The sequence below is a fragment of the Porites lutea genome, chromosome 12, assembly GCF_958299795.1.
Source record: "Porites lutea chromosome 12, jaPorLute2.1, whole genome shotgun sequence".
In the NCBI taxonomy this organism is placed as follows: domain Eukaryota; kingdom Metazoa; phylum Cnidaria; class Anthozoa; order Scleractinia; family Poritidae; genus Porites; species Porites lutea.
Window position 1 is genome coordinate 6114436 of NC_133212.1, and position 26980 is coordinate 6141415.

At 38.9% G+C, this 26980-nt stretch overlaps 2 protein-coding genes and 1 long non-coding RNA gene across 3 annotated transcripts; all 3 read left to right on the forward strand.

Annotated features, from left to right (window-relative positions):
- Nucleotides 1-5784: 5784 nt before the first annotated feature.
- On the forward strand, nucleotides 5785-6939 carry LOC140921519 (dynein light chain Tctex-type 5-B-like). Its single transcript, XM_073371520.1, has one exon. It carries the CDS (start codon nucleotides 5906-5908, stop codon nucleotides 6557-6559), a length of 654 nt encoding a protein of 217 aa, XP_073227621.1. The 5' UTR covers nucleotides 5785-5905; the 3' UTR covers nucleotides 6560-6939.
- A 3756-nt stretch (nucleotides 6940-10695) lies between these two features.
- Nucleotides 10696-11394, forward strand: LOC140921432 (dynein light chain Tctex-type protein 2B-like). Its single transcript, XM_073371426.1, has one exon. It carries the CDS (start codon nucleotides 10696-10698, stop codon nucleotides 11392-11394), a length of 699 nt encoding a protein of 232 aa, XP_073227527.1.
- Nucleotides 11395-22136: 10742 nt separating this feature from the next.
- On the forward strand, nucleotides 22137-26574 carry LOC140921664 (uncharacterized). The gene is made up of 4 exons (XR_012164032.1): nucleotides 22137-22263; nucleotides 22688-22803; nucleotides 25312-25423; nucleotides 26076-26574. It is a non-coding gene; the product is annotated as an uncharacterized lncRNA (long non-coding RNA).
- The last annotated feature ends 406 nt before the right edge of the window (nucleotides 26575-26980 follow it).

A 26980-nucleotide genomic window follows, 5' to 3' on the forward strand; every position in this document is an offset into this window, starting at 1 on the left:
TTGGGAGACTAATTTTGACCCAATTCCCAACGCAACCTCGTGTATATGCCATCCAATAAAAAAAGCACTAGCGTCCAAGAACAGTCCCAAAGGCAGTTCGACACTACACCGACTAAGTGACTCAGTCTTACGTTGCGGAAGCTAAGCAAGCTCCCTTGGGTAGCTAGTGTGAACGTCTTTTTTTTACCTTGGATTATAGGAGTGACAGGAAAGAAGGGAATTAAATGCGATTACTCTTGCTTTGAATGGCAAAAATTACAAAAACTATTACCGTTATTTTTCAAAAAAAAAAATTCTGAAAATTGATAATATTAAAGGAGGGTAGTGCTCAGCAGCCTTCAGATGTATGGTTATACTTATGATAAGAGATTTCAACTGAAAATTGTACCGGACCCTTCGTCCACACGCGACGGTTTATTATTTTCGCATTTTAAACAGTACCACAGGAAAGTACCGCTCAATAGCCCATTTGAATGCTCGTACCTTAAGATTTATTTAAGATTTAACATGTATTTTAAATGCAGAGGAATGATGTGATATTTTGTACACATTTATTCAAACGTGAATTTTTACGCGGATTTTTGCAATTGTATTCATATCTTTGCGATTTCTGATATACAATTTGCTCGTAATTTTTTTCTAAGCTGGTTAAAGCTCTGCTTAGGTTTCGTGCATGTGTTATATTAGGGGTACTTACCATTTTCATGGGAAAACCGGAAAATTCTGGTGGGAAAATCAAATAGTTCACACCATTCCGTTTGGGAAGCTTTAGACTGCAAAACAGTCGTTTTTTTTCTCTCAAAATTAGTAAAGAAATCGGTAAAGCGCGGCGTAAGACTCTTTAGAGAAAAAAGCGTCCCTCCCAAGTCTCGCTCTCTATTTTCAGCCTAGTTCCAGACCTTTTGTTTGACTGCTCGAGCACACTTGAATGCGCAAAAATACCGACTGTTTTGCAGTCTAGGGAAGCTTCAGAAAATATGGTCTGTGATTTTAGACGATGCAATTTTTCCACTCTTTTAAGACCGTTCAGCTGATTTAGATAAATTTTGTAGCGGGTCGTTCTCGCACCACCTCAAATTGTAAAGTTTTATGTTTATGCACAAGATTTCTACCCGGGCGGTTTCTGTAAATGGTAAGCACCCTAGGTATTAGCGAGTTTAAGCAGCAACGTTTTTGACGTCACACGTCAACCGGAAAAGAGCCTTTTTTTCTTTTAATACGCGTTGACGGTACCAAATTTTTATTACTAAAGGACTGTTTGATCAAAACTTTGTTCAAAATCACGACTCAAAAGTGCAAAAAATCTCCACTTCCAGTTGACGAACCGGAAGTTTTTGAGCGACGGACACGTCAACCGGATGTGGACTTATTCCAAACGTGGGGCGTGATGTTGACCAAATTTTCGGGCAAATCATCTTTATGAGAGAAAAGACACTTAAGAATACAAATTTAGTCAAATTTCAAGGCATATTAAAAGGGAAAATGCTTCACTTCCGGTTGACGTGCACCGCTCAAAAACGTTTTTGTTTAAACTCCCTATTGCTAAGTCTATACCGCTCCAACTCTTTATGAGTTTATGGTCAGTACCGTAAAATTCCGAAAATGAGCCCCTCCATGTATAAATATGAGCCGCCGAAACTCGTAACGCAAAAAGCCCTCCGTTAAATCACCCCTCCAAATATAAGCCCCCCCCGGGAGTTTGTACTTGGAAATTGCCCTCAAATACAAAGTAAAACAGAGCAAAAACGGTAAATTTACCTCCAACTATAAGGCAAGCCCAATCGATTTTGAAACGCAAATTTCCCTCCGTAGATAAGCCCCTCCAAAAATAAGCGCCTCAAAAAAGGGCCTTTGAAAAATATAAGCCCCGGCGCTTATTTTCGGAATTTTACGGTATTTTATTTTGCAGATATTAATTTTTATTCTTGTTGTTCTACGAAATGTATTCCTTAGCGCTAATTTCTTCAATTGATATATTTATTTGTTTACCTCTATGGTAACGATTCATAAGGGGGAGAATTTAGGTAAATTAAAAATTTTCGAATTTAGTGGGTTCTAAAATGACGTGTTCAGAATTGCATATAAGCATTACAGAAACGCAAATAATATGTGCTGCAATTATCAAACTTGAACTAAGGACGTTAACTGTAGGGAATTACAAAGAAATAAAAGAGCAAACTCTCTCAGTTTAGATTAGTACCAAGTACAGTAAAGCTGGTACTGTATTAAGGCAGGAACGCAACGCTTTTTTCATGGCTACGTTATGTTGAAGGCGTTGCGTGACAGGCCAATGAGCCAATGGGTGGGAAAATGTTTGTTACAGTTTTCAAACGTGTTTTATATATTAAGTTCAAGAGTAAGGTTTTTTCCTTGTTTGTTTGGTTGGTGACGCAAAATTTGCTGTTAAATCAATGTTGCGTTGTTTAATCGGAATTAATGTAAGACATTTTGCCAACAGAGGTCTCCCAGAAATTCTAATGAATGAAAACGAGTTTCTTTCCTACTTCAACAAGCAATTATTTAAGAATAATATTTTATCGTTATTTAGTTCAAAGTGTACTTGTAAATGGCCACTGTTTTGGCCTTATTTAAGCAAATTAAAATTGACACTCAATTTGAATATAATTCTGTGTGTAAACGCAACTTTTTCAGGTCTTTGTCAGACTTTTAAAAACGAGTTTGAAAAAACCCTAGGCGTTCTCGGCTCGGCCAATCCTGGGCCCAGTTGTTCAAAAGGTGGATAACGCTATCCACTGGATAAGTCTCTGTCCAGTGGCTGACTCGTCCCCAATCGTCTCTAAGTTGTCTCTACTCATTAATTATTTACTAGGGAAGCGCTTCGCTAAAGAGCCCGTTCTAGTCTTCCACGCCAAATACTAATAATGAGAGACGCCTGGGGACGAGTCAGGTCCAGTGGATAGGGCAATAGGCCATTTTTACGGTTGTGTGCTCAGTGCCCTGGCCTTTGAATAAACGCGAGGCTGACGGTGACCTTGTTTTGTTACAAACCTTCTTGTTTTTCAAATGTAAATGAGAATGAGAATACCACGATTTGCACTTGAAAAGCAGGCAGGTTTGTAACAAAACAAGGTCACCGCCAGCCTCGGGTCTGTTCAAAGGGCAAGGCACTGAGCACACAACTGTAAAATGGCCTAATGGTTTCCCTAATATTTATCCGTTGGAGAGTAATTTATTCGGTGTGTAGCACTATCTAGCGTTTGAACAACCTGAGCCTGGGCTCCACCGTGAGTTGCGTCACCGAGAGAAAGCAGCCCTTTCCCAGACTTCGCGCAGACAACAAGGCAAGAAAGTACGTTTGGGGACATGGCTGTTAAAATCCAAAGATTCTAATGCTGAAATGCTAATAGACTGAAAAATTTGTCACTGTTAACGTATCTATATAGAAACTGTTATTACGTTTTTCCAGTGGCATATAATTTTTGATCGAAACAAAATATTCTAAAAAAATATCATAGTCTGGTCAAAATGTTCAAGATTAAACTAATTGCAACATAATCTTTTTCGAAGGCATTTAATTGTGACAAGACCAAATTATTGAGCATGGGCTTCTTGTACAGTAGCCAACCTTGCTGAATGTTGATCCTTTTTTATGCAAAGAAACACTTCCTTTTGTTATTATCGAAAGCTAATTAGCAGGTGTTCTTCATTCGTTAAGTTTTCCTTAAAATTAACACATCATTTTTCGCTTGAACGTGCAATTTCAACTAACGTAGGTGTCCTTGGTTAAAAGCTCACTGACAATTTTGGAATACTTTTGAACTTAGATTTTCGAGAAATTATTGTGGATGACTATTAGAATTAAAAGGGTTGAACATCCAACGCAAAAAGAATTTTCATTGCTGAAGTATCCGTAACAGATCGAGTAAACAAGGCTCAAGATACGGTAACCACCTGAATAAAAAAGCTAACAAATATGTTACTTTCTTCGTTTTCATTGTCGTTTTGCTTTCTTTCTTTCCAATGGAAACTTGGCTAAATTAGTTGACTGGCTATTTGTAAAATTAATCGAGAAACGCGGGGCGTTTTCCTGAAAGATGGCTATTATCAGTAAGTCGTTTTGCAAAGGCGTGTTATTATTAAACTCTGTCAATACTAGATCAAGTTATGGCACAAGGGAGTTTGTCATGCTATCAGTGCTATGGACGCGAGGCGCATGAGACAAACGTGAAGCACGAGATAAAGGAAAACAAAAACGGATCCTTTTCTTCTCCTTGCACTTACGTTTGGTTTGTTTCTTGTTTGACCCTTTCATAGGCCAGGGGTACCCAACGATGGTTTCCTCCTTAATACATTGAAAACTCTTTTTAGGCTATACAGAGTACTCGTGTTAGATATTCTAGGCGGCGCTAAAAGATTTGCATCTGTTCGGTCATCCGATAGAGACCTCTATAGAGGAATTTGAGTCTTTTCGAAATTACTAGGGCTTTAGTCGTGCAGTATTATTTTCCAGAACATTTTAGTTGCAGTTGAACGTAATACGAAAGTGAGGATTGTTCTTATTTCGATCATATTTCTCTCTCCATCTACGAAAATTAGCCTAACATAGGGAGTAAAATGTGAGGAATTAAATTTCAGAAAATCGTTGGGAATTTTATCAGATAAGCTTCGAAAATTATACCTCAATGGAAAGATCATCTTGACAATTTTAGACGTTCCTCCCTCAAGCAATAGAAAATTATAGGCAATACCTCCGAACAGGTAATTCACAAAAAAACAGTCGCTGATCGTGAGAACCCCTGCTAGATAAATAGCGCCTCCGATCTTATACAGACTTGTGCAACCTGGCTGGGCAAAGGCCATGATTCAGTCCGAGCTTCCCTGGGCCTCTGTATCAAAACGAGGTTAAGTGCTCAGCCTTATATGGAATTTATTTTTTCACTTTCATGCAAATAAAACTCATTTTCACAAGAAAGGTTGGCCTCATTTTGAAAGTGAGGGTTTTGGGAACTCGGAAAGTGGTCTATCAGGTGTTGATGATTCTTAAGCTTCTATAAAGCTAGTAGAGCGAATCACAAGTTGCTTTATAACAAGTGCTACTACTCAATCGAACAATACTGGAGGATTTTCAAGGGGCGCTTTACTTCATTTTTTCTTTGTTTTTGTTTTTTGTTTCCATTTTCTTCTCCGTGACTTTCACGACAAAAGACGAGCCAAGTCTGACTCAGCGTACACATTGAAAGTTGTTCCGTCTCCCGATAGATTTAAAGATAAGATTATTGATGAAAATTGAACCTTAAAAGCTAATATTTGGACAACTTTTTAAACATGGCTAAAAGGAAATAATTAAAACATGTCATGCGTTGCAATGAAGTGAAATATAGACTATTCCATGTTGAAGATTTAAGCAAAAAAGTGATAATCGTGCTCTTACAGAAAACTTACTAGGATTACCTGAAATTCTTCGTTTTGTTCATGAAACGTGTTTATTTAAAGGTATGATAGCAGCTGCAAAACATGTTTTCTAAGTCGAGTTTCTTAATTGCTCCTTTCGTCCTTTGTTTCTAGCCCGATCCCCAAGAGAGATCAAAAAAGGGTTTTTGAAAACATCGCACGCGAGATAACAAAAACGTGCCCCGAGCGCTTAACACTCAAAAATTCTTCCTTTTGGTTGGACAAAATGGCACTAATTCACCTGTTGGTTTATTATCATCAATTAGCATATTTATTATACACGAGGAGACACGCACCACGTAAGATTACAATACATGTCATTATTAAAGTCCCATGTAAATTTAATGTCATCAGCCATATCGCTATAACAACCTTGCGTCTCTCAGAAACAATCTTGTTTGATTTTTACGTGGCCTTAGACGCATAGTGTTTTGGTTGTCGCACGCTGATGTTTGCTACTTTAAAAAGTACTTGACAGTCGCTTTTCCTGAAAATGAATGGCGAAGTTTCGCCTGCTTCGAGTATTTCCTCACTCGGCGGAGGACCCTCGATGATTGGAATGATACGGGCCAGAAAACTCGCTGTTAAATTTAAAAAGAGAGCGCATTTTTTGGTAGCCGATAAAATTCGCAGAGATAACACTGGAAAGACGGCAGTGACACACTGGGATTTTCCACGAAATTTTCGCCATGACGATCAACCCTCTCGACTGCAAGTTCCCGGCGGAAAATCCCCTCCGATTTCACGTTCTCCCAGCATCTCCTCTCGTTACGGTTATACTACTTCAAGTCAAGCACCTCGAAATACGTACCGTATGGAACCGATAAAACGCTTTTCAGAGCCAAAAGTCAAGGAAATAATCGAAGAGGTTTTAGTACAAAACCTGAACGGTCGTACATACGAAGCGGTCTTCTGCAAAGAGATGAGTAAAAAACTCTCCGAAGTCATCAAACAGCGCGTCAAGTTCTTGGGATTTTCCCGCTACAAATTTATCTGTATTGTCTACATTGGACAAGTTAATAATCAAGGAATGCGAATTGGAAGTCGATGTCTTTGGGATCAGAAGTTTGACAATGTCGCCGAAGGGTATTTCAGAAATGGCGATTTGTTTGCAGTCGGAACTGTTTTTGGTTTGTATTGCGAATAATTTATTGTTCAAGCCTTTGCAAGAAATACACCGTTATCCGTTGTTTTTAAATTGGGTACTCTTTTCATTTATATACATGCACTTGCGATGCAGTACTAATTTTGTAGACTATTTTGAAATAAGGACAAAGGAAATTAAGTAGCAGAAGCGTTCTTTCAAAGACATCACAAGATTTTCTTCATTTTCTGACATGGGAATCGTTTTGAACATAAGCATCTAACATCGGCAATTCGGCTACGAATTATAATAGACGCCATACAGTGTGCTTATAAAGTCATTAATTTAGGCAACGCGAGTTCTATGAACAGTTTAAATTTCTAGCAAGTACAGTGTTAAAGCCATGTTTGACATTTTGGAAGTAAGTTTCTCGCTAAAAATGAACTCAATTGAGTTCATTTTTAGCGAGAAACTTACTTTAAGGCAAAAGTATTTTGAAATCCCCAAACTGAAAGAGCAATTTAAATTGCAAAGCACTGCGAATATGAATTTTCAATCACTAAGTCAAGTTAATCATGAAAAATGCAACATTGTTACGAATTTAATGACAGAAATTCCTTGCCATTGACAAGTACAACTTATTAACACCCTGCACGCCGTTCAGCTTTAAATGAACTCTAAAAAAGGCGTTTATTTGAGATCTTTGAAAGCTGTAAAATTCTGGAACAGGATGCTGGAAAATAAGCTTATTAACAATGGAGAACTGAATCACTTAAACAGGTAGAAGATTTAAATGATAAAAACATGTTTGCGTTTATATTTGATAACCATGGGAACGCAACATCTGCGAGATCCTCGATAAATATTATCTCTTCAAAACTGCGTGGGTCACGAAAAAAATATATATTACTGGACATATCGCTCAGCAGATAAAAACACAGTTGTAAATATGTAAATATGTTATCAACATCCCCATCCGAGCTCTCAGGGATAGTTTATAACACTGGTTTGACCTGGGGTAGTTGTGTTATATCCACACGACGAATCCAGGCAATTTTGGAAACACATTTTTTTATCTGGAAGCCTGTGGACGGAAGGCCTGCCGATCCGTGTAAAATAAAAAAATGTACGATTTCAAAAATATCACGATTCGAGTGTTCGAAACATTAAACTTTTACGGCTGGCCAAACTGCTCGTGGCGCAGTTTAAGTACTCAAGTAGTTTAAGGCCTGGGACTAAGGCGTTTACTTGTGGAAAATGAATTATTAGCTATAACTTTGGCATACATGATGGCATAGATTCAAAATTTAGCACACATAAAGAACTCATCGTCCTTAACATTTTAAAGTATAAACATTGTGTTAATAAGTCACGTGATAGGTCACGTGACCTTTTTTCCTAAAAATGGTAAATTATTGACCAATTGGTGGCCGGTTGAAGAAAAGAAATCGGGAAAAAAAACATTTTTCTAATTGATATTATTAATAAATATTTCTAACACTTCACGTTTGGAATGACCGTCCATTGCACTTCAATAAAAAATTATGAGGGAAAACATTATTTTAAATGCCCAAATTAAATCTTGAATTATTTAAAAGTTTAATTTTAAACTTCGCGTTCATTCATTCCAAACGTAAAAAGTTAGGTATGCTTATCCTCTTTCAGAAATACCGATTTGTTTATCGAAACGAAGTAAATTCGCCACCAATTCGCCAATTTCCTTCATTTTCAATTTTTGGTCACGTGACAATAATTAAACGTTAAGGCACAAGAAAACCTCAAGATTTACTTTCGGGGAAAAGTTCATTTTGTTCTAGGTCTCCTAGCGAGAGATATTGCCAATTATTCATATGCCCAGAACACAAGTTAAGCCCCTTGAGTAACATTAGTTGTTCACTTCATGCAAAACACGAGGCCCATTCGCCTGTAGCATTTACAGACGGAGGCCTTGATCGAGTTAGCCTACGCGTATAACCACTTCAGGTCCCAACGAAGAGAAGTCAATCGGCTCTAGGTCTTAAAGATATCAGTTCGACAAGAATATTCAACATACAGAGCCGATTTTACTTGAGGTGTGGGGAATCCTTCTAGAAAAATGTGTCCGCGTCTTCTCGTAAAGATCTTTTGAAGGAAATTTTGTCAACGAACTCAGTGGCGGATCCAGGGGAGGGGTCCGGGGGGCCCGGCCCCCCTATTTTTTACCAAACTGGCCCCAAAAAATTTTTTTGGAGACCGCCCCCCCCCCCCCTGATTATCTAAGGATCTGGATGACCGGGCCCCCTCCTTATCTCAAGGTCTGGAACTGGTCACTGGAACGGGTCATCCTCTCAAACCAGACCCTCTTAACCATGTTAACACAGGGCAAGTAATCCATGCGAGATTCCAGCGCGAACAGTCGTTCATTTGTTGTTTCATTCTTCAACCAGAGACACCCGCCAGCGAAAGCTGTTAGGGAGCTTAAGCAACAACGAGCGGCGCAGTTTCGCTCCGTTGCAGAAATCGCGCCAAAATCACCTTTTTTATGTGTGAACAGAATAGAAAGCCCTATCATAGAGCGGTTTTCATTTGAGTGTCGAAAAGTAATTGGTTTTGCACTTTCTACACGATGCGATTGGCTTAAAAGATTCGCGCCACCTTTTCATCCAATCAGAAGTAAAACCAAAGCCAATTGTGACGCGCTCGCATGCATTTTCCCGCGCTTTGCGTCAGCCACATGTAATTACTTCGAGTTTTGATTGGTTCAATGTATTGTCTATGTCCTATGTGATTGGCCAGAGTAATTACTTTGGTTTTGGTTTTACGACACTCAAACGAAAACCACTCTATCCGGTATAATGGTTTTTCGTGCCAGCGCAAAAGCTATCCGATATGGTGTGAACACAGCTTAACCCTTTAAACCCTAAGTTCAAAATTTGAATTCTCATTTGTTGCCCCTATTCATTTCCTACAGAAGTAGTGGGGAGAAGTTGATAAAATATCAAGCAAATTCATCTTGTGTGATCATGTCCGTAATTCTCATGACCACTGTGTTTTACAAAGCATTGATATTACAAGGAGAAATTTGATGCTGATCACTCTTAGGGCTTAAAGAGTTAACGTACCGAATAAGCAAATTCTTGGTTTAGGCTGCCAAATTATGAGGTCCTTTAAGTGGCTTGACTGGATTATTTTCGGGGGATTCCTCCAATTTTCTTAGGTACAAGCTCCCTTAGGCGATTTCCGAAAAAAACTCCTTTTAGCTAGAAATACAAGGGCAATTAAAAAAAAAGGATGGCGTCATTGCGTTGCCATAACAACTCAAACTTGCTCAAATGCTCAAACTAAGAATCCAGTCGAGCCACCTTAATTAACAAAAGCAGTGGCTACGACTGTAGCCTTTTTCAGGCATTCAAGTAGAAGAGCGCGGCGGTCAGTGGGGAAGGAGTTAAATTGTACACCGTGTAAACGGGGGGGGGGGGGGGGCGAGCCTCTAGTCTCCCCTCGTTTTTCCTTTCTTCCTCCTGCGCTCTACTATCTGAAAGCCTGGAACAGACTAAAAAGTGAGATGTTTTGAGTTTGGGGCGACTTACGATGGCTGTTTCCATTTCGACCTGAGAAGCTGAAATTTAGTCGTCTTATGTCTTTTTCTTTATCATATTGGGTAAACTATTTATTATGGTCCACATTACATGAACGCAATCTCTGATTATATTATTGTTACACACTAAGTGAAAGTACATAAATTATAATAGCTGGCTCTAGCTTTGAGCCTGATTTGCCAATTAATTTTTGACGGTCTTTTGCAAAATCGCTAAAAGATAATTAATGTCAACGTCTTTGAGTTAGTCATAATCTAATTTTCTCTCATTAGAAAGTTAACGGTACAATTTGGAATCAAATAAATTTGTTTCAAGTATCATAACACTGCCCAATTATTCTCAATCTCCTACGCAAACAACACCATGATATCTGCACAACATTAAGATCTTTGTTTCTTGCCTCCTTTTTTTTTCGTGCGGGTCTTTCGAAAATTAGCATCTCTTTTTAAAAGCCTTTTTGTGATGTCCTCAAGGGAAACTAAATGAGGTCGCTTAAAATTTCAATAGTCCTTGTTTATCAAGAACGTGCTAGCACAATAGATTAACGAAAACTTTAGTTAACATTGAAGAGAGAATTAAACAGAAGATGGTTTTGTTTTAGGAGAGGCTGTGTTGGTTGTGATGGAATCTACAAGGAAGAACTCGACGCAGTCCAGAATTTCACAAAAGAAAACCACATTTTTTTTAACGTCGACAGAAGAAACTAAAAGCCCTAGCAACGAACCAAAACAATTTCACGAACAGGGAAACAGGAAAGGAAAGTTTGCATCTGTGGCGAAAACGGTTCTTCTTGCAAACAGAGCGTTCCCTCAAACCACAAGGAAAGCAAGTCGCACAGGAAGTTCCATCTCGTTTCCCGTCCCGCAAGAATCGACTTTAGCTTCTTCAAAGTTCGCAACAACAGCATCCGCCCCGTCGACTGTCGATGATAATTTGTCTCTGTACGCTATCGAAGACGTCAGCCAGATGGAAAACACTTATAAAATGGAACCAGACGATGGCTTTTTGTCACAGAAAGCGAGTGGGATTATTCGCGATGTATTGGAGGCTCGCTTAAAGAGTAAAACATACGCCCCAGAAGAGAGCAAGAAGTTGTCGATTGAGATCAGTGAAGAGATAAAGAAAAAAGTGAAAGCAGAGGTCGCGGTTGAGCGGTATAAGTTTGTTTGTGTGGTTTGGATTGGTCAAGTTCTTGGACAAGGGGTACATATTACCAGTAGATGTTTGTGGAATGCGCGCTTTGATAACTTCGCGCAAGAAAGTTTCAAAAATGATCAGCTTTTTGCGCAAGCTTCAATATATGCAGTTTTTGTGGAATAATGTGTGCTTTGGTCAGTAAAAAGGAGTTTATTACTGATTGATTGATACTATGTATATATTGAGAACCTTTTTTATAAAACGTTCAGGTTGAGATTAACCAGATTTTGAGTTGAAGAAATAACATACTGCGAGCCCGGCTGAGAGTCAGTTATGGATGTTACTTAATACAGAGACTTGGAAATCGAGGTTGAGTGAATGTGGGGGCTCAAAACAACAGCGGTTCCGGTGGTTATGGGAGCGCTTGGCACCATCAAGAAGGACATGGAAAACTACTCCAACAAAATCCCTAGCAACATCAACATACATGAACTCCAGAAAAATAAGTCTCCTTTCTCCTTCTCAGGCGGGTCCTCTCCATTAAGTAGAAACCCTCTTTGCAACCCAAAGTCTATGGTTTGGACTCGGATGTTCATAGAGAAAATCAATCGCAATTACACTTGTATATCTTATATAATAATGATGATGACTTTATTTTAGTGTCAATGTATTTAGCTAAACAGTTAGCTAATTGGGGTCACTTTCCTACGTACTGGTACACTAATATATTACATAACTTTTAACTTAATGATCTTTACCTTAAAAGAGACAAAACAAACAGACAAAAGATCGAAAGTACATGCAAGGCACTGAGTCTACCAGGAAACACTAGGGACCTTAAGCAACAACGAAGACGACGGCGGTAAAAATATCACTAAAAAAATGAATTTGCGTTCTTTCAAACTTTATCGCGTCTATTTGGAACCGCTCAATTCGTAAATAGTAGGCGACTTTTCCTAGAGTTGAATTCTTAAGGGCGTTATCCATGTTCAAATAGAGAAGGGAAAAATTGTCGTAGTATGTCCATGTCCTCCATAAAACGACGCATTGGGAGGTTTCACGTCGTAGTCGTGCAGTGGACGTTAAAGAAATGCACTAAAAGCGTGATGCACGTGCAGAGCAGTTGTTTTGCTCATCATGAAACCAATTGTTTTTTGACGTTGTTGTTGTCGTCGTCGTTGTTGTTGGTTAAGGTCCCTACTGAGAAAAGAAGGACGAGGACGTTAACACAAAACAAAGATTTTCTTTTTCTTTTCCTGAACTTTGATACAGTCTCTTGAATTCAACTCCAGAAATATTTGCCATCATCATTTCACGAATTGAACGAGTTGGAATAAGGACGATAATGTTTGAAGTAGCGCGTTTTCGTAGCCGTCGCCGTCATTGCCCGGGGGGGGGGGGGCACTTGGGTATTTTTTGGGTGGGAATGTGCCGCCCAGGACTCCAAATTGGCACCCCGTTCTAAAAAAAATTTCCCCTAAAATCGATACCCCGTTCTAGAATTCGCCCTAAAACTGATACCCCGTTCTAGAAATGGGCCAATAATTTATACTCCGTTCTAGGGTGCAAAGGGTACAACAGTTTGCTTGTTAACGCATTGAACCGTATTTTTAAAAGCAATCTGTCCTTGAATAATTTCAAATGGCTGCTTACAAAACCGGAGCTTTCGTGCGTTCGAAATATTATACCCCGTTCTAGAAAACGCCTCTGAAATGGATACCCCTTTCTAAATCAGGAGCTTCAAAATCACGACCCCGTTGGGCGGCACATACCCGTATAGGTAATGTATGGGAGAATCCCCCCCCCCCCGGGCGTCATTGTTGCTTTAGGGACCTTACGATCCGACAACGGCGACGTCCATGAAAACGTCGCTGAAAAACAGACTTCACATCATTTTAAAATTTTCGCGATTATCGCAATTTGCCCTGTTACTTAAAAGAAGAGGATTTTGACTGGAGATGATGAGGGGGGAACGCGCTCAAGTTCGGACAGATATGGTAGAATTTATCGCCTTGCCGTTTCCGTTCCCAAGTAAACTTAAAATTTGGTCATCTCACGTCGTGGTTGTTCAGTGAAGGCAAAGAAATGTACAAAAAAGTGTGATGCACGTGCAGAGTTGTTGTTTTGCTCATTAAAACTATTGTTTTCTTGACCTTCCCGTTGCCGTCGTCGTCGTGGTTTCGTAAGCAGTGCCGTAGCATGGGGAGGGGCCTGGGCCCCCCAATAATTTTGACGGGCACGTTTAATTTGGTCAGCAGCCACGCCCTTCAGGCTACTCTTCGGTTCAATGTGCTTATTTCGGCTCGATAAAGCGTGAAAATATTCATAAGAGCGTACATCGTTGAAGTAACATATCCGATTAATGATTTTAGACAGTTAAAAATTGCTGGAAATTAATGCTCTCGGAAAGCTGAAAATGTTATTTCAGGGACCCTTTATTTCAAAATTTTCCGGGGGAACGTTCCTCCTCACCCCCGTAGCAGCTCACGTCTTCGGTGCTCGTGATCCCCCCCCCCCCCCCACCAATAAATCTAACCTTACTACAGCACTGGTAAGGTCACTTTTATCAGACCGATTGGGGCTTTTGAGAAAAACGAATAACTTCAAAACACTTCAAGCTATGACCACCAAACTTAGCAACTTCTCCTAAAATTTATCTGGAAACATTTTGAAGTCGTCGTAAATTGCAAGTCAACATTGACGTTACCATGGCAACGGAGTTTTGACCCTGATGTTTTTCAAAATTTGAATTTTTCCAAAAAAATTTTGTACTAATTGAATTATTGTATTACACTTAATTTAGCATTATTTTATCAAAGTTATTACAACTCTCAATGAAATCCAGGCTATTAGTGACCAGTTTAATGAAAAAACATGGCTGATGCTGCGTGAGTTGAATTTTCAACAGTTTCCATTTCTCTCGAAAATTCTTCATAAGCATCCTGTTTATGCTTAGATCAACTTTTCTTTTAAGAATACCTACATTCATTCGAGTTTTAAGTATTGAAAATAGCGGATGCTTTCAGTTCGTTTTTTAGTAATACGACATCATCATGACATCACTGCTACTGCTAAAGACTATTTATGTGTTAGCCAACTTCTTGACACCTTACTCGACCTTACTATTTACGTATTTTGCGCTTATTAATGTCTACTTTGAGGGAAACTTGGATTTTACCAATAAATTCAACAATATAGCGTCATGATAACGTTATATTACGTCTCTGGCGTAGCCAGCTTTTCGACTCGTTGTAGGCCTGCAATGTCCTAACCTTTTTAGCTCACCCCCCAGACACATATATATTTTTTTTACGAGAGGTAGAGAGATCAAACCAAAAATTTGTGGGCCCGGGCCTACAGAGGTTTATAGGCTGGCCACGCCCCTGAATACTTGGAAATGATGAGTACATTACTCTGTGTAATTTTGGTGACCGTAGCATGACTCAGTTGATGTTCTGACGTGTACGACTCGCTTTGACTCGGAAGATGACTACCGCACTAATTTTGAAAAGTCGGTCACTATCAACAACAGTCCTACAGGCGAATCCTTGTTAACATTATCTTTTTGCCTCATTAGCATGGGCTTATCATTATCTAATGAAGCTAATAAAATGAAATTTCTGAAAATATATTGAAAAAGCATAGCAATTTCAGTTATCACTGAAAAGTTGAGCCTGATATGATACCAAATAGTTTCGGAGAAATTCTCTTTAAAACTGACTCCAAAATTAACAAATTAAAGAATGTATGGGCTCACCAACGTTTTTCCACCCAGTAATTTTGAAGTTTTTAATTGCTGCTATTTTCTCTGTTAAGTACTGATTGCAAAGAGCTGAAACTTGCACAAACTGCATAAATAAACAAGGTCTTTTAATTTTTTAACCTAATTGGTATATAAAGCTACATCTTCTACGAGTTAAATCGTGTGCTAATGAGAAAAAATGTAAACAGTGAAGTCACAATGAATGCGCCTATTCAGGACTACGCTTACCCGGACGACCTTGCTCCAGCTGCTGCTTATGATAGGATTCTTCAGTTTCTCTCGTTACAAAGAAGAAAACTGGAACAATGTTTGTATAAAGTGATGTCTCCAATGGGTTGGAAATCAAAGCAGCTGTAACTAGATGTTCCCCATCAAAATTTTCTTAAGTAGCACCATGTTTGACAGCACCGCCCTTTTTTTTTTCTTTCAAGTGAGCCTTAGTATCACAGCCAATACAAGGTTTTTGGAAGAGGATGTTGTCTTATCTGGATACCATGTTCCTGCGAAAGTACGTATGAAGACGGAATCCATTTAGGAAATTGTGTAATTTTAATTTTCATTGGACAAAAACCTTGTACCAGAATATTTTGAGCCTTATAGCATTCTTTCTTTTTTTTTTTACGCTTTTCAAGGGCTATAGATATAATCAGTTTTCTGTAATAACACCAAAGACAAATTCTTATTGAGGCCCGAGAAAATAAATGTCAAATTTCACAGGAATTGAGAAAACATAGGTATATATCGTCATGCGTAAGATTTAATTTTGTAGAAATTTGAGGCTTTTGAGATTTGAAGTTTGTTTTCTTGGGCCTTTCAAATGTGTTTTACGGTTGAATATTCCAGCTTATTATGTCCGAACTAAGACGACTGAACATAAACATCACGGTAATATTAAAAATTACTGTCGCCCTGATCCGTCATGTAAGAGATCCGTGAAGATAAATGGAAGATAAATGAACTCTTACGAGTCTGGTAATAATGGACTTTTACGCCACAACTCTCTCAGAGAAGTACTTCAACGATCCTTTATAATTAGAGTTTAATCCCGAGAAAGTAAAGAGGCCCATTCCTTTTCTCACCTGCAGTTTGTATTTGGACCCCGTATGTAGAGAGGCCATTCTGTCGAGGCGACATCCTGTCAAAAACTTCGCGTTTGGCACATGTTTACTCAGACAAGTATCACTTTGGGGAGTATGGCGCGGGACGGACAAACGGGCAACAAGAAACATGCAACTTGTCTTGCCACATTGCCGCAAAACGAGTTGAATAGCGTTGTTGTGCGTTTTATCACCCATATCAAACCTGTCTTGCAACAAATCAGGTTGTTAACAGGTTTGACTGACGTGGGTGGTGAAACGCGCAACATCGTTGCAAGTTTTTATGCGTCCTTCTCGCGTTCTCCCCTGCTCATCGCGTTTTCGCGCGCCTTCAGTCCCCCTTTCTCATACCCATATTCTCAATCTGTAAAGGATGATGTAATCAACTAAAGAATGTGAAAATAAATTTGGATTAAATTTTTTTTCTACAATAATTTGCAATTGTAATTGTCGAACTGTCCAACGACCAACCATCTTTATGTCGATCTTGATCAACAACATGCATAACTTTGCCCTTCCTGTAGGTCGTCATGTCGCTGAGTTGAGATGTACGTGTTTATGTGCAAAGTAAGTACTCCGTAAAAAGTATCCTAATACACTTTTTAACGACGAACTTTGTATGATACCAAGAGAATGAGACCGTCATCTCTTTGATAATTAGGCTTCTTTGAAGAATTGTTTCGCCGGTCGCGATGAGAGGCAAGGAGAGTCATGTTCTAGTGAAAACATTCCGATTCCGCTGTCACGATTTCGTCGATTAGAAGTTAGTCAAAGCTACAATAGTCGTCACATTTGATGAAGCATTTGCGTCCACTCCAATTCTGATCAATCATGTACCTCCTATCACTGGGGAAGAGGAGAAGGAGAAATGCACATGTCATAAGTTTCTGTCAGGGGTAGGACCCAAGGGGTGGGGGTATCATAACAAGACAAAGTCCCCTGGTTCAAGTGCTTCTCAATGGAAAATCCCGTCGTGATATATTTCTTATATAACTTGGATTTAGTTAATTGAGGGGACTTTTTATGAACTATTTCACTAATAGGACAATTGCACGATGACGTCATTTTACTACAACTACCAGAATCCTTAAGTTTGTTGTTTTCTTGTGCAAATTAAGGTTATTGTTCTTTAATCCTCAGCGGGATTGACTAATTTAAATAACAAAGCAAAACCGAAATGAATATTACAACTGGATGTGGTACATGGGTGTGGTCCGGGACAATATACGATGTTTTACATGAAGTACACACACATTTTGAAGCGGGGCAGGAAGCGGGGCCATCTTTGGTAACGAGCTGGGCGAGCTGGGCGAGCTGGGCATCGTTAGTAGGTGAGCTGAATTTACCTTATTTACACTCTCAATATTAACGTCTCAGCTATCAAAACAATGTATCTACCTTTGTGCTTTGTGATTCCCTTAAAAACGGGAGTACAGTTTAGACTTTCTCGTTTCAAGGAACGAGAGACAGTTGACAAAATTGCGGTAAAGTTCTTGTTCAATGATTTGTTAAGCTCATGTCTTTCGATAAACAAGACTTTACGTCAAACCTATCCTTAAATGTGTTCCGTTTTCAAGACTTTATAAGTTATTTTCATATTTTGCATTTGTCTGTAAATCGATAAACTAAGCCTTGGTGAACATGGCCGTGCTTCTTTCTGTCCCTAGGTTAGTATGGGTTTTTTGCCAAGCCGCACCCCCACTCCCTTTCCCATGGAAGGCATGATTTGATAATATCCAGAAGGACCCTGTCGGAATCTAATAATTTAACCACAAGAAAGGTTTTTGGAATTAGCATTTTACCCACAAGGGTCTCTTGGAATCTCAGATTACTTCAAGGCCTTAGGAAAGTGGGAGATTTGGGAACTGTAGGAATCGCAATTTAAGAGATAGGGGCCTGTCAGAATCATGCTTTCCATAGAGAGGGTGCAGGTGGAATGTCCCTATAAGGCTCTGACACTTAATAACAAAGTTTTCTATTCTATTAGATATTCTAATTTGTACTTGCATGTAGATTGACCTGCTCGCCTGAGTCAGGGGAGGGTGGACTTTCTGGTACAGTCAAAGCTCAGGTAGAGACCACTACGGAAAATTTGAAAAAGTGGTCATAAACTAGAGCTCTTGTGTTTTCCAAGAATGGGTTCTCCCCAAAAATGGCTAATAAGAACTGAACCACGTTCTGCATATTATCCAATCCAATCATTTATTTATTTATTATTATTTATTTCGGACACACAAACAATTACAATACAATACATTTACGATTCATTACAATAAATTCTAATTATCGGTTACTAAATTTTACCTTACATTGAAACAGGTAACTGTTATCATTTACAGAAGGGAAAAAGTGAAATAAAAATAAAAAGAAAGACAAAGTCCATAAAATACTATAGTTTATATATTAACAATTAAGAACAGGCTGCCTGTCTTTTGGTCCTCCATCCCCCATCTGCCCATCTGCCACTTGCACTTTAATTAACTGTGTAGATCAAATTATTTTTCTGAGGGGCATTGTTTGAAAGTAGCCCATTTCTTCCTAAAGAAGGTTAAGTTATTATTATCAAAGGCAATCTGTTTCTTAATTTCCGTGAAGCGTATTCATGACTCCAATCCGATTTTAGTCAGCATTGTTATTAGCAACAATCGTAGGCAAAAACCTTGAAACACTTATTTGAGGAGGATTGTAAGGGAACCAAAATATACCCAAAATACGTGTCCGGAAATACAAGTCAATTGCTTATGAGGCACATGTCTGCCCTGAAATGTGTCAGTGCACATTTAGACTCATTAGTATGTGAGCCACCTCTTTTTTTAGAGGTGTTATATGTTGTAAATGGTCAACAAGCTTCAAACACTTGGCAGATCCAAAAAAATTTAGGTGCAAAATGCCAAGTGCAACTTTCACTTGCTATTGAAACTCAAATTTTTTAATACCCGGTGCACATCTATTTCGATCATGAATTGAGGAAACAGTCATATTTCACAGAATCAAAACCAGGCTAATGTAACAATAATGTGGAAGAAAACATCACTTACAAAATTGTCTTGAGTTTGAGTTGAATTTTAAGCACCAATTAGGAACTTCACAACATGACAATGGACATTAAAAGTTGAACCTCATCCGACGGCACTTGCTCATAAATGAAATTTTCCTTGTGATGACCAAATTTGCATCAATGACACTTTGTCATAGGTAGCGAGACTTTAGGAATGAAAAGGAGCGCTCTAACTTTAACTAACAGATCTTGAGGTACAATGCACTGCGTTAGCACAAAAATAAAATTCTAGGATTTCTAGGCTTTAGTGGGATATGAAGAATTATGCAGATCTTGGAGGGTATTATCCACCTCAATCTACATAATTCTTCATATCCTACTTAGCCTCATTCAATAATTGCTAAATAATTTCATTTCATGCCGATTTTGTCGCTTTTAAAATAAGAGCTCTAATTTTCAGCTCTTTAAAGAATGCCTTTTATTCGACAGGTGTATGAACACATATAAAAGTAGGATGCCGAGCAATTTTACAAGTGAAACCCCACATGTCACTCATGAAAAGTTCCTAAGAATGAACAACTATCAAGCTTCTTCAAACCTAACAATTTGTTAACTGTTTTTTTTCTCAACAAAGTACCACAAATCAAAGCTGTCGCAGTGAATAAGAAAAGAAAAATCTTTTCCTTCCTGACACGTCATCACTGATGTGTGCACTCATCCGAGCTGACATGTCCATTGCATCAGTTTTGCATCTGCATTGTTCGCTTAGTTCTGGCCTGCACTGTAGCTTCCTGTGTTTTTGCAGGTACCCCCCTCTGAACAGCTAACAGCCAACAGATTGTCTGCTAAGTGGAAGCTCTCCATACAAGCTTAAGCACAGTGGTAGATGTATGTTAGTGGAGTATTCAAGTGTCTGAGATGTGCATTTTCCTTCAAGTAAAGCTCTTGGTGGGTATTCAACTCATTTCTCCAGGCCTTTTATACATGTACCTAAAAACAAAGAATCAAGGAATTTCAAATTTTTGACTAAAAGCATGAGCTAACCTCTTTGGAAGAAATCCAATCTGGTGGCTATGAAAAATCGATATTTTGGCTTCTTTTCTATGTAGAACATCAAGAAACGATTTTTCTAGGCTGTTTTTACCCCAAAACAATGATATTTGAGTAAAAACGTGCCTGGCTAACCCCTTTGGAAATAATCCAATATGGTGACTACAGTGTAAGTAAAATCAAATTTTTTATTGTCTAAAAATGCTCACCAAGAATATTCCATAACATCTCTTCCAGGGTTTTTCTTTTTTTTTTACCAAAAACAAACAATCTAGAAATTTCAAATTTTTGACCCAAGGCGAGGCAGTGTTCAATCTAGAAATTGGTCAAAATGGGTCATACATGTATTAATTGCCACATGGCATTTTAAATTGGGTTTGGGTCAAGTGAAACTATGATATTGACATATTATTTTGTACAACTGACATCGCCAAACTGACTTCTCCAGCTTTACCATCCTTCTCCAACCCATCTTTATGCTTTTCAGGTTCAACAGCCATTTTCTTTAACAGTATAAAAGGTGAACTTAGTTTTTGTTGTCCTTTCATAATGAAACAAAAACAAAAGAACAATAAGTCAACAAATGAAGCGTGAATCGATCAGCAAAGCAACGTATGCAGAAAGTCAAAATGTATGCTCTCCTGGAAAAATGAATTTTAAGCAACTTCAGTCCATAACTTTGGAAGTTCTTTTTCTAACATGCTTCATCAGTAAATTTAGTTTCTGTAGCTTGAGTATTAAATGTAAAACCTAACCGTATGATTGACTCACAAAATGGATGCATTATTGGAAATGGTATAATACCCGGCTAGGTGAAATCCATCACATGTGCGCCTGATTTTGAAATTTTTTTGTGCATCTACGAGAGAGCATCCTTCAATGGCCGATGATTCTTGGGCAGATGTTTTTTGTTTACCAGAGGACCACACACACAGCATGAAGAGAAAGAGATGCAATAGGTCGTTGTTTTATAGATCCCCAAAGGTTGAAAGAAACATATTTTCAGCTGGGATTCATTAGCGAACAAATGTTTTGTGGAACTTGTGCCGGTGTGCGTACTCAAATGCTCAACTCAAATTGGTTATGGCGTCTTTACTCAAACTCACAGCATTAAAACGTTAAGTTAAGTGTATATGTATGTAGAATTGGATTAAGTTATCTACTCTTACTCAGACCTGTGAGGAAAGCACTGAGTTAACTGTAACTGAAAATTGTGACCCGTTTTTCTCCCTCGTGACCCCTTTTCACTGAGCTTCTCTATGGGTCCTGTGGACCCCGGCGGTGTGTAAAATCCTGGTAAGAACACTACAGAGATAATGAGATAGTGTATGTTGAAGCACTTCAGCTTAAAAGCATTAGTCGCAGATAGATTCACTAATATTCAATCCAAAGGCAGACTGGAAGTGCTGTAAAGCATTTAAGAAGGATTAATAGGTCCTACCTCCCCTGGTGCTGTGCCTTGACGTGGCGCGGAGGCTTGCGTGCCCTTGGGACCACTAGAGCTATGATGGCGGGAGCTTATGCTCCTGGCAGGTTGAATAATGCCGGATTGCTCCAAGGTAGAAGGGCCAGACTAAACAGCACCCTGGTCCTCCAGGTTGGGGGTTTAGTGCAGGGTTAACAACTCTGCCTTGTAAAACACAACCTTTGAAAACTTCAGTAGGAAATTAAACATGATGAAAGCACCTACAGCTGTAGTCGAGGCCACTCAGTAAGTTGCCCCATACATTCCAGATATCTGTTGGAAACTTGAGGAAGATACTACTTGTATGAGATTGGATTCCTTACAGTCACTGGTTGCTTGTGTATGACTAGATTCCAATGAAAGCTGAACTTGTGGATATGGTGTAGTGGTGTTTGGCCGATGAACTGTTTCGGCAGAAACCGGTGTCACTTGGGGTGCGTTGACCTTTGGGATGATAAGGATTTACTAGGATCGGAGGTCCCAGACCACTTGGATCATTGTTTTTCAACTGAACCAATGAATTTTTGTCCAGAGTGGAGTCATCAGTTCATTTGATCTACCATGATCTGAGTGATGTTGGATCACTTATCCTCATTCAGATCGTCTCAAAGAAGCCACTCTTAATAATCTACATGCCACGAGAGATCAGCAGACATAGGACCGGTCAACCTATAAACCAGTAAGTATGGAAACCAGCAACTCATACTAAGTATTATTCCCTATTTGTAATGTTCAACCACAAAGGCATCCCTTGTGCTTGGCCTTATTGCTGTGGTGTGGACGTGGTAAACCCAGGATACCCAAATAAGTTGGTACTGAAACTAACTGTTTCTCTACTCCTGTTGTGATTGTGGTCACTGCATGACCATTTACCTGTCTTCATTTGATTATGGCTATCATTATCACTCTTGCTCAAATCCTTGAAGGAACACAGTTTACAGCAGTCAACATACAGCAGATTTATAAGTGGGATTAAGAGACGCTTGATCTATGGTGATTGTTTTTTTTTTCAATTTCAGTACACTTTTTGACATGAAACATTGATTTGAATTTAAATTTTGACTTTTGTACTTGTTATTATATTTCATATTATCATTTATTAGAAGGAGTGTGGTGGTAAGATTTCTCGCTTGCCATGTGGAAGAAAGCAGAGCTGGCATGTAGGCCCAGCCACTGTTGTTTTTTTCCCTCCACCATGTACCCTGGATTTGTCGATCAGGTATGTGACTTAATTCAATTTTTAGATTAATAACTGTCTAATACCTTTCCTTGAGAATTAACATTACGTGGTTTTAAAGTTGGAAAAAGCTGTTTAGCATAACAAGAGTGACTTGTTAAACAAGTATTTGGCGATACATTGTGATGCTGATTGCTCTCTGGACCTCCTAAACCCCTGATTTAATAACACACCCACTCAGTCAGTTCTCATACTGACTGTTCCTCTTCACCTGTTGTGATCATGGATCCACAACTTCACTCTGATGCATCCCCTATACATTCCAGATAACTGACTGGAAACTTGTGGAAGATACTACTTGTATGAAATTATTGGATTCCCTATGGTGGCTGGATGCTTGAGTATGGGCGGATTCCAATGAAAGCTGAACTTGTGGAAGGTGTAGTGGTGTTATGTGGCCGATGAACTGTTTTGGCAGAAACCGGTGTCACTTAATCTACATAACACAAGAGATCAGAAATCATAGAACCGGCCAACCAACAAACCAGTAAGTATGGAAACCAGCAACTCATACTAACTGTTCTTCCCTATTTGTAGTGCTCAACTACAAAAGCATCCCTAATGCCTGCCCTTTTTGCTGTGGTGTCAACTTGCAAATCAAAGGAACCTACCATCCAACTCCAAAAAATCTAGGCTACTCAACACACCCACTCAGACAGTACTTATAATGTCTGTTCCTCTATACTTGTTGTGATCATGGATCCACAACTCCACTCTGAAGCATCCCCTATACATTCCAGATAACTGACTGGAAACTTGTGGAAGATGCTATACTTGTATGAAATTGGATTCCTTATGGTGGCTGGATGCTTGAGTATGGGCGGATTCTAATGAAAGCTGAACTTGTGGAAGGTGTAGTGGTGTTATGTGGCCGATGAACTGTTTCGGCAGAAACCGGTGTCACTTAATCTACATAACACAAGAGATCAGAAATCATAGAACCGGCCAACCAACAAACCAGTAAGTATGGAAACCAGCAACTCATACTAACTGTTCTTCCCTATTTGTAGTGCTCAACTACAAAAGCATCCCTAATGCCTGCCCTTTTTGCTGTGGTGTCAACTTGCAAATCAAAGGAACCTACCATCCAACTCCAAAAAATCTAGGCTACTCAACACACCCACTCAGACAGTACTTATAATGTCTGTTCCTCTATACTTGTTGTGATCATGGATCCACAACTCCACTCTGAAGCATCCCCTATACATTCCAGATAACTGACTGGAAACTTGTGGAAGATGCTATACTTGTATGAAATTGGATTCCTTATGGTGGCTGGATGCTTGAGTATGGGCGGATTCTAATGAAAGCTGAACTTGTGGAAGGTGTAGTGGTGTTATGTGGCCGATGAACTGTTTCGGCAGAAACCGGTGTCACTTAATCTACATAACACAAGAGATCAGAAATCATAGAACCGGCCAACCAACAAACCAGTAAGTATGGAAACCAGCAACTCATACTAACTGTTCTTCCCTGTTTGTAGTGCTCAACTACAAAAGCATCCCTAATGCCTGCCCTTTTTGCTGTGGTGTCAACTTGCAAATCAAAGGAGCCTACCATCAAACTCCAGAAAATCTAGGCTACTCAACACACCCACTCAGACAGTACTTATAATGTCTGTTCCTCTACACTTGTTGTGATCATGGATCCACAACTCCACTCTGATGCATCCCCTATACATTCCAGATAACTGACTGAAAACTTGTGAAAGATGCTACTTGTATGAAATTGGATTCCTTATGGTGGCTGGATGCTTGAGTATGGGCGAATTCCAATGAAAGCTGAACTTGTGGAAGGTGTAGTGGTGTTATGTGGCTGATGAACTGTTTCGGCAGAAACCGGTGTCACTTAATCTACATGACACAAGAGATCAGAAATCATAGAACTGGCCAACCAATAAGCCAGTAAGTATGGAAACCAGCAACTCATACCAACTGTTCTTCCCTATTTGTAGTGCTTAACTACAGAAACATCCCTAATGCCTGCCCTTTTTGCTGTGGTGTCAACCTGCCTATTGGAGGAACCTGCCACCCAACTCCAAGAAATTCAGGATACCCAACATGCCTTCTCAGTCAGTCAGTACTTATGCAGACTTTTCCTCTGCTCCTGTTGTGATTGTGTTCAGTGCAAGTCCCTTGAGCTATCCGTATTGTTTATGGCTATCGTTATTTCTCTTGCAGAAGTTTTTTGAGGACGATACTTTATACAGCAGTGAACAAACAGTAGATTTATCAGTAGGAACTGCAGACTCCTAATCAAATGCAATTTGGTGGAGGCACACTTCTGTTTGACTAAAACATTGATTTTAATTTAAGCATTGAATCTTTGTACTTGTTATCATCTTTAACCCTCCAAGTTAAAGTTTTTGCTCAATCGCCATTTGGAAACCAATTCTTTTGGTTTAGGGAGACTTTTTTATAAATTAAGCCGCCAGCTCCAAGATTTTTTTAAATTGAAGGGTTGATATTTTATATTATATTTTCAAATTAGAAGGAGTGTGGGGACAAGATTGCATGTCTGCTGTGGCGAAAAAAGCAGAGATGACCGAGAGAAGCCATTGCCATTGTTTTTCTGATTTTGAAGGCACTTTGGATTTTTGATGGTAAGTGACTTGGCTCCATATTAGGCAGACACTCAATGTTAAGCGGACAAACAGCTCAGTGGACACCTATTAAGAGGACACCAGAGAAAGTCCTGTATGTGTCACTGTAACGTAATATCCATTTCTTTGTTTTACTAGTTGAGAAGCGCAAATCACAACTGTTCAGGAATTTTTATCTTTTGTATCTTGTCTTGAAACTGACCTACCTTAAGCAGGGTTGTCAAAAGTAGCCGGCTGCCGGCGAAAATCGCTGCCTGCTTGGTTAGTATCGGCAGGCTACTCTGCTTGGCATTTCTTTACGGATGGCGTTTTTTAAATAAAATATCCCTGGACTGGTCTCTTACTTTGGCAACTCAGCCGTCGACTTCAAAACATTCTGACAACCCTGCTTAAGGGAAATAGCAGAGCTGAAATAGAGAAGCCATTATTGTTATGTTATCCACCCAGTACCATGGATTAGTGGCATGTCACTTAAGTTTAATTTTTTAACTCATTATTCTCTCAAGACATATAGCTTTCTCTCTGTAGCTTTCTTCATGAATAAACACTCCATGGTTTTCATGGAAAAAAGGGCAAATCACACTAAGGGTGACTAGAAGCACAACTCTTGTCACTGTTTTTTAACTGATTGTTTTTTCTCTTTTTACTCCAGCCTTTGTCAATAAGGATCATGAACTGCACAATGTGTCTGGCATTATTCTGTCACCATACTGTGAATTGGACTTACCTGATAATTGAGTCGAAGACAGAGAATCCAGCCAAGTGTTCATTTTACAGCATTTTTTGTGGAGACTACCTTCTGTAGAACAGCTATGAGAACGTTTTCAATGGTGTACAGAGTATATTTCCTGGTCATATAGCCTGAACTCCTCAGATAAGAGCCCTTAAATTGTGAATAAAGCTGATAGTACATTTTGACCAAATCTAAATAACCAAAAAAATCGGCATTTTTTTTTACCAAAAGCATGGGTTATCCCCTATGGAAAAGTGCAATTATTTAGACTTTGAAAAATTCTGTTTTTTATAGCCAAAAAAGTTTCTTTTTTTTCTCCGAAGTCATTAAGCATTATTTCTAGTCTTATTTTGACCAAATATAAATAAACAAAAAATTGGCATTTTTTGATCATAAGCATGGGTTAACCTCTATGGAAAAGACGGTTTTTTAGACTTTCTTTTTTCTCCACAAAGTTGCTAAGCATCATTTCTAGTCTTATTTTGACCAAATGTAAAAAAAGAAGAATTTGACATTTTTCGCCAAAAGCATTTAACTGCTTTGAAAAAAAATGTGATTTTTTTTTACTTTGAAAAATTCTGTTGTTCATAGTCAAAAAGGTTTCTTTTTTCTCTGCAAACTCACTAAGCATTATTGCTAGTCTTATTTTGACCAAATCTAAATCAAACAAATAAATGGCATTTTTTGGCCAAAATCATGGGTTAACCCCTTTGAAAAAAATGCGAGTTTTTGGAGTTTGAAAATTCTGTTATTTATAGTCAAAAAAAAATTTATTTTTTCTCTTCAAAGTAATTAAGCATTATTTCTAGTGTTATTTTTTGGGC